At 36.8% G+C, this 7,615-nt stretch overlaps 2 protein-coding genes across 2 annotated transcripts; one reads left to right on the plus strand and one right to left on the minus strand.

The window, feature by feature from the left end:
- Window positions 1-421: 421 nt before the first annotated feature.
- On the minus strand, window positions 422-4,820 carry pdap1b (pdgfa associated protein 1b). Its single transcript, XM_014012881.1, has 6 exons — window positions 4,556-4,820; window positions 4,182-4,273; window positions 3,791-3,895; window positions 3,570-3,691; window positions 2,697-2,848; window positions 422-864 (listed from the first exon to the last, which is right to left on the minus strand). Exons 1-6 carry the CDS (start codon window positions 4,566-4,568, stop codon window positions 800-802), a joined length of 549 nt encoding a protein of 182 aa, XP_013868335.1. The 5' UTR covers window positions 4,569-4,820; the 3' UTR covers window positions 422-799.
- Window positions 4,821-5,082: 262 nt separating this feature from the next.
- bud31 (BUD31 homolog) lies at window positions 5,083-7,061 on the plus strand. Its single transcript, XM_014012882.1, has 4 exons — window positions 5,083-5,282; window positions 5,793-5,915; window positions 6,322-6,488; window positions 6,603-7,061. The coding sequence occupies exons 1-4, from the start codon at window positions 5,189-5,191 to the stop codon at window positions 6,651-6,653; spliced, it is 435 nt and encodes a 144-aa protein (XP_013868336.1). The 5' UTR covers window positions 5,083-5,188; the 3' UTR covers window positions 6,654-7,061.
- Window positions 7,062-7,615: the final 554 nt, after the last annotated feature.

A 7,615-nucleotide genomic window follows, 5' to 3' on the forward strand; every position in this document is an offset into this window, starting at 1 on the left:
TTTTAAATGAATAAACTTTTTCAAATAAATAAAAATATTTTAGTGTGTGTATGGGTAGATGTGTGGTCTTTTATTCTCCAGGCCTCTGTCAGGTTGTTACAAATACTGAAGTCCTGAATCATTACACACTGCCTTAAAATAAAAGACAAAATCAATTGAAACCTAATTATAGCATATGTTTCTTTTAAATGTCTCAGCTATTTTTCCAAAGTAAATACCTCAAATACTGACTCAACCTTTTCTCGTATCAGTGGACTCCTGCAGCTGAGGCTGGGGAAAACAAGCTCTAAACCAGATTGGATCCAGCCTTTAAAATAAAATCAATCTTTCACGTCGACGGATGAAGCTGGAAAATGACTGCAGCTGGTTTAACATCACAGGTTTCCTCCATTAAATGTAAGAAATAACCAACAGACAGGTATTACTTGAATAATAATATTAATCTGTTTTCTTTATGAGTCAATTATATACAATGTAAGATCGAAAAAAAAGTGACAAAGCTCAGTTAGCAAAGTTGGAATTTGTACAATGATAAGTAAAGCATGGATAAAATCATGGGGTTCATTCCAAGTGTGTGAAGCTCAATGGACTCGTTTGTTTGTAGCTTTGCTTCCTGCAGGAGACGAGGCCTTTACTCCATGTTCCAACATCTGCGACAGAGCTGTGTTCCAACCATTTCCTAAATCTTCAAAGTGACAGTAAAGTCAAATACTCCTCTGAGAGCTTCCTTTAAAATTATTCAAACGCGTACTGGGCCAGTCCATGAAGGAGCGAGAACGTTTCTGATAAATACTCTGCATCATTTCAGGGAGAGGGAGTTTACACCTCTAGCTGCTGCCGCTGCTGCCGCCGCCGCTTCTTTTGCTGAAAGAGAATGGAAACAGAGACGATGTGAGCTCGGCATGCTGCGCATCAGGACGTACAAACATCAAGCTCCTTCAGAAGGTGCCTCAGTCCGAGACTTAAATGTTTTCTGGTCGCCTCGTGTGAGTTTCTGAATCCACGCCTCTTTTGGTTCCGTAAAGTTCYCTTTATTTCTGAACGGCCAGAAGGAACGTAAGGACAGGCTGGTCTGTGTTTATTTCACCAAAACTGTTTTATGAAAGAAGCTTTTATTTTGGAAACTATGCAGCTATTTCAGATCTGGATTTAGGGTTGATTAGTTAACATATTGATCTCAAGCTCAGTGTATACTGTAAAACTAACTTGAGGATTACATTTAAACATCAGATTCATCATCACCACGTTCTTAATTCTCCACTCAGWCAGTTTGAAAAGGAGTTCTGACTGGTCGTGAGTAACAGAGATACGTACAGATGAAACAAGGTGAAGATTTGGCAAACATAAATGACTTTTTATCAGTCATTTGAATCTCTTTGAATCTCTTATCTAGTCACTAATAAAGCTCTCGCTTCTGTAAACTCTGAAGTGTTCAGACTGTGATGTCTTTAGTAAAATCAGATTTTTCTGATTAATACATAGAAACCATGACTCAGGGCCCCACCGTGGGTCTCAGAAACAATTTCAAGGGGAACCCCGACTAGTTGTAACATTATTTATTATTTGATAAATATTTACTTTAACTGTAAAACATTTGTGAATCTGAATATAAAAGTTTGGAAACTGTTGGTTTTAATTAAATTTAAGAATCTAAAAATGACAAGCTCAGGTTTTAAAATTCATGGTAAACCCATAAATCACGGCGCTGTTGCAGAAAGCTTCATGAAAGAACTTCCACTTCTTTTCRGAGCTGGAAAGGCTTTTATTTTCAGTGACACACCTGACAGATTCAGAAAGTCTCGACAACTATGAGCCCAGACAGTGGCGGACTGGGGAGGAAAAATGTGGCCCGGGAGTTCCTGACAGACTGGCCCACTTTCAACAGCCGGGTTTAAGTTACTCAGACTTGAACATGATGTTGTTCAAAACAGTAACATTTACAAAGCAAGAATTTGTTTGAGACCTACAGTGTGTACCCGTGAAGCTAAAGGCATATCTTTGGTCTGTGAGAGGAAACTGGAGTACCTTGGAAATATTCATGCAGAGGGAGAACATGTCAACACCACCCAGAAAAGTCCCAGGTTGGGATTTGATCCAGCAACCATTTTGCTGAAAAACAACAGCTCTGCCAACTGCTGCCACTGTTGCCAAATTTTATATTTATAATGTTGGTGAAGATTCTCAGTCATCGTCATGATAAAAAAAGTTAAAAAACAAAAACTGGACTTCTATTCTGAGTTCTAAGCTTTATAAATCTTCATAAAAAGTCTATAAAGCTTAGAACACCACACTACTCCAAACATGTTGAACTGACAAAGCTTCCCTATGACTACAGTTTCAGAATAAAGGACCAGTTGTATTTATGTATTTTTATACAGAGCTTTCCGAAAAAATTGAATATCATGTTTAATTTCCACAATTCAATTCAAAAAGTTAAAACTTTCATAAGTTATAGATTCAGGGCCCACAGTTTAAACAATTTCAAGTACTTATTTGTTTATTTTTACATAATTTGGGCTTCCAGCTCATAAAACCCACGAAAACAGGAATTCAAATAATTAGAATAATGTGGAGAAATATCATACTGCTACGTGTCCTTTTATAAATCTACAAAGTAAGAGCCAAGTAGCCTATAAACACCTCCACCGCTGACGAGGATGCGTGCGTGCAATGAGCTAGTACCCAAARCTCCCCACCTTTTTTCTCCTCTTCTTTCTTTTTTGCTGCCTCCTCTCTCTGTTTCCTGATAATAGCGAGGCGAGCGAGGTCGGCTTTGGCCTGGTCCGTCTTCCCCGCCAAGTGCATCTTCATGTAGCGTTCCTTCGCTTTCTGCTTCTCAATCTCTTCTCTGTTCAGGAAAATAGGTCATGAAAAAAAGCATCTTGAATGGGATTATAAATCCTAAATTATAACATTTTAATAACTGAGTCAATGTTAAACTTTCTGTTCTGGAGCTTCATGCTAACAATAATCCCAGTGGTGTGCTTTTACAAACAACAACTTGAGTCTTTAAGTTTTTATCAGATTTTATTCTGCTCCAACTCATGCGTTTTCTAAAAATACAATATAGTGAATGAAAACATCAAAATATTCATTACGTTTCGCATAACACTCAAAATTTTACKCATTTTGTCACATAACTGGCATAACYTTGTTTTGAGATGAAACAGGAAGTGACGACAAATGTAATTCTTTGAAAGGAGGGACTTCCTGGTCTTTGTTTATATGAACTAACTCTTCTTCATATCTCTCTAATGACTCAAAATAATCGGAAGAAACATCAGATTCTTCTGCTATTAGCCACTGTAGAACTACTCTGTTTACATGCAGGCGTTCCTCTTTGTCGTCACTTCCTGTTACTGATCAACAGCGGTTCTTCTCAGTGGTGTGAATTTATTTGCAATATGTTATGAATGTTATCTTTCCAACAACGCATTTGTATTTATCACAAAAAGTTTATGCCAGACACTTGAAAATGGTTCAGTTTTTTTCCTTATGTTTTTTTTTCTTAAATGAATGTTGTGTAAATAAACTAAACCACTATAACAGGAGAGACTGGAAACACACACCTCTCTCTCCTTGATAACTGCCGGGGCTCTTCCAGTTCAATCTGCGTCACCTTCTTGGACTTCTGAGCCACTCTYTTAGGGTTCTCAATTTCTATCAAGCCCTCCACGCCTGCTCTCTTCCTCTGCAAACATAATTTTGAGAAGAATTACTGTATTATTACCATGGGCACAGCAAACACAAAACTATTAATTGATGGTAGGTGAAACCAGTGCACTGATACCTGAGAATCTTCATCATCACTGTCATCTGAGTCGGATCCCGGTAGTTTCTCTTCTGCCACGTCTTTCTGAGCTGCTCCTTCGTCCTCTCCTCCTTCTTGTTCATGCTTTCAGACAAAAACAACACAGACAGCTGATGTTTATGAGTTTGGAATCAAATACATAGGAAAGAATGCCAAGGGCAGAGCAGTTGATTTAATTTGTTGTATTCAACATTCAATTCATACACGTGAATGATGCTTTACTCATCTTACAGTAGATCTCCTGTCTTTCTAAAGAATTCTGTAACAAATTACTCTGAGAAAAACTCCTCATTCATTGTTTTATGACAAGTGTTGGCTACATTTGTGTGAATCCTAATAAAAGACACTTAGTATCCAGCCCCTCACRAACCTTTTTCCTTTCTTTTTCCTCCTTCATCTGAGCGTCTATCTCCTCTGGACTGGTGTACGTGCGCACGCGACCCTTGTGGCCACCTTTTCTCCCTGAAACAAGATGAGGCATGACATCACACGGGCMCATCTGAACACACTTTGCACAGCACAGGTGGTGGACAGCGAACAGAAGGCTACCAGACGACACCGTTTAGTTCTGTAAAACGCCGCTGTCAGCGGTGGTTTGTTGTTTTCAACACAAGCGAAGCGTAGTAACTTAATGACCGGACCGGTGTGATGAAAACGAGCCAGGCTGTTCTGTTATTGATGACTGGCCAAAAGACACAAAACGAGTTTTAACGTAATTATCTGAAGTTTTGCGGTTAAACTTACCTCCTTTTGGCATTTTAGCGGAGGAAACCTTTATAAGAAGTTCTTAAAATGGGTAAATAATTGGGGGAAACATAAACCTTAAGGCACCAGCAGAAACTGACAGCTGGCTAAACAGACGCGACAAGCTGCGGCTACATTTAGTGGTTCAAAGATTTTGCCTGACGACAAATGTTTTGGTCGAGACATTTCTGATAGTTTTAGGGCTATTTTTTGTGGATATAAACCAAATAAAAAATAAGTTTAAAATATCTGCCAATTAAATGATCTCTAGCGCTCATTATAATAAAATAAATAAAACGAAATTGCTTTATTTTGAGGCAATTTACAAATGCGCTAAAGTGATGCAACATGCCAAAAACGATTGAAAAGCATTCATCTCTTTGAAAAAATATAACTATTTCAGCCCAAACACGTTTTTGTATAATTACATACGTTGGGCCAATTGAATATATAATTTAAATGTTATAAACACGCATTAAAAGTGCTATTTTTACTCGGTGACGTTATTAAATAACGATTTAGGCCCCTACATGATGACGTAAAATTCATTCGCCGGACTGGGGTTCCGTTGGGACTGGTAGCATCAAAAATACCACCAGAAATCTTTGTTGAATTTTGTACAAAACAAGCAAAATGCCGAAAGTTAAGAGGAGCCGAAAGCCGCCTCCTGACGGTTGGGAACTAATTGAACCCACTTTGGACGAGTTGGATCAGAAAATGAGAGAAGGTTGGTTTGTTTTTAATCGAATAATGTCTGTACGCCGTGAAGGTTTCAACTCGTCCGTATTTTTTTTTTCTATAATCAAACCAACACTTGACTGGTCGCAGTGAAACACAGCTCTTGAGGGTTTGAAGGTTTTAAAYCTAAGTTCAGTCTTATGTAAATGGTGAATACTTGTTATCTGCGTGTGTTGGGTTATCAAATACCAGCAGTCTTTTTATGTTGAACCGAATCTAAAACAGTGAACAATGATATACTCATTCACTGTGTTTAAAATGAAGATAGTCATAAGATGATTATTCAGAGAAGAACACTCTCATTTTAACCAAATTAAGGTAAACATGTCAGCATCCTAGTATTGATGACYTCTCGTTTTTACTGGATCCACATCTTCTCTGTACCACTGCTTTGTGCAATATCTGTTTTTCTTTACATCCCAACGTTTTCCAGTTATTTTTATAATGTTCTTTWAATTTTTATTTATTTTATTTTATTCATTTTTTGTTTGTTCCTCAGCCGAAACAGATCCTCATGAGGGAAAGCGAAAGGTGGAGTCCCTCTGGCCCATTTTTAGGCTCCATCATCAGCGCAGRCGATACATCTTTGACCTCTTCTACAAACGAAAAGCCATAAGCAGAGGTAGATGGAACCACGTCTTTTTCTTTTATGCTTGTTTCATTTGTCTGTCTCATCTCACTTAAACTTTAGGTTTTACTCTAAATCTTYGAAATGTTGTTTAAATTTGAAAACGTAAATCCTTGTAAATATAAATAGCATTTAATTTTGATAAATGAAGCATAACTCTACATAAATTCAGCAAATAAAAGCCATGCCTTGACATTTCTTCATAGAGATGCACATAGTTTGGAACATTTCCAGCTGTTATCACAAATTTTATTTCATTTTTTTTTTCATATTTAATTCATTAAATTTAATCAAATATTTTCATATTTTACWTTTTTGTTGAGGCAAATAGCCACATGGCTAAAACTGAACCTGTACTTTGAGTTGTGGTTATTTATTGTCATTACTTTTCCCTTGGCAGAACTGTATGAGTACTGTATAAAGGAAGGCTACGCAGACAAGAACCTGATTGCCAAGTGGAAGAAGCAGGGCTACGAGAACCTGTGCTGCCTGCGATGCATTCAAACACGAGACACCAACTTTGGAACAAACTGCATTTGCAGAGTTCCTAAAAGCAAGTTGGAAGTTGTAAGTTTGCTTGAACTTCATAAATTTTCACTTAAAGGGTAAAACTTATTTCAGTTTAAATCTATACTATTAAAATTAGTTTGAAGTTGTAATAAAATCTTCTGTCCTCCACAGGGAAGGATCATTGAGTGCACTCACTGTGGGTGCAGAGGATGTTCTGGCTGAGCTGCAGTTTTTGGACTCATTGTTTTATTGTTTTTTGTATTTCATTGAACATCAGGACTCATTAAGCCTTTAATAACCCTGAAGAATTTGTTTTTATTTCATTCATCTGCATCAGAAATACTCAATCACCCTCAGCTGTACTCAAAGGATCAACATTTTTTTTGTTATATTTAAAGACGTTAGAACAATGAATAGTAAAATAACGGGGCCATTCTGTTTTAGGGTTAAATTTTCTTTAACATTTAGAGTTTAAAGCAGGAAAAAATGTTATTTCTGAGTCAGATCTGTCATTCCAGCTTGTTATTCCCACCGTCAAGGTCAGTTCTGATTTATGTATGTTTTCGCTTGAAATTTAAATGCCGCTAACCTGACCATAGTATGATTTTAAATAAAAGCATTTCACATGCATGTATCATCCTGTGGGTTTTGTCAAGTAAAACCTAATCTCAAGTTTAGTTTTATGACAGAATAAGAAATGGTTCTTCGCACATTCAGCTCTGAAAAAATATGTTAAAAAATTGAGGCAAGCTATCATAAAGATATAAAAATTGATGCAACATACAGATTTTTAACATCATGGAACATGAGTGGTTATAAAGAGATCAAAACTTGTCGAAGCTGAAAAAAACTATCAAATGTTTATTTGCAAACAGCTGCACAGCTTTTTATAATCTGTGCAAAGATTCTCAATTCTTTATGAGAAACAAATATGTAAAATTACGTGTCTTTCATTAGAAAATGACTAATGTAAATTTTTTTAAGGCATTTCCTAAATATTTTAGATTCTGTTGGCAGAGATTTAAAAACATCTAACTTCCAATTTCTTTCAGTATTGTTAACGTCCACATATTTTATCTATCCATCATCTATAAATACACTCACCGGCCACTTTATTAGGTACACCTGTCCAACTGCTCGTTAACACTTAATTTCTAATCAGCCAATCACATGGCGGCAACTCA

The sequence above is a fragment of the Austrofundulus limnaeus genome, unplaced genomic scaffold (genome assembly GCF_001266775.1).
Source record: "Austrofundulus limnaeus strain Quisiro unplaced genomic scaffold, Austrofundulus_limnaeus-1.0 Scaffold96, whole genome shotgun sequence".
Lineage (NCBI taxonomy): Eukaryota > Metazoa > Chordata > Actinopteri > Cyprinodontiformes > Rivulidae > Austrofundulus > Austrofundulus limnaeus.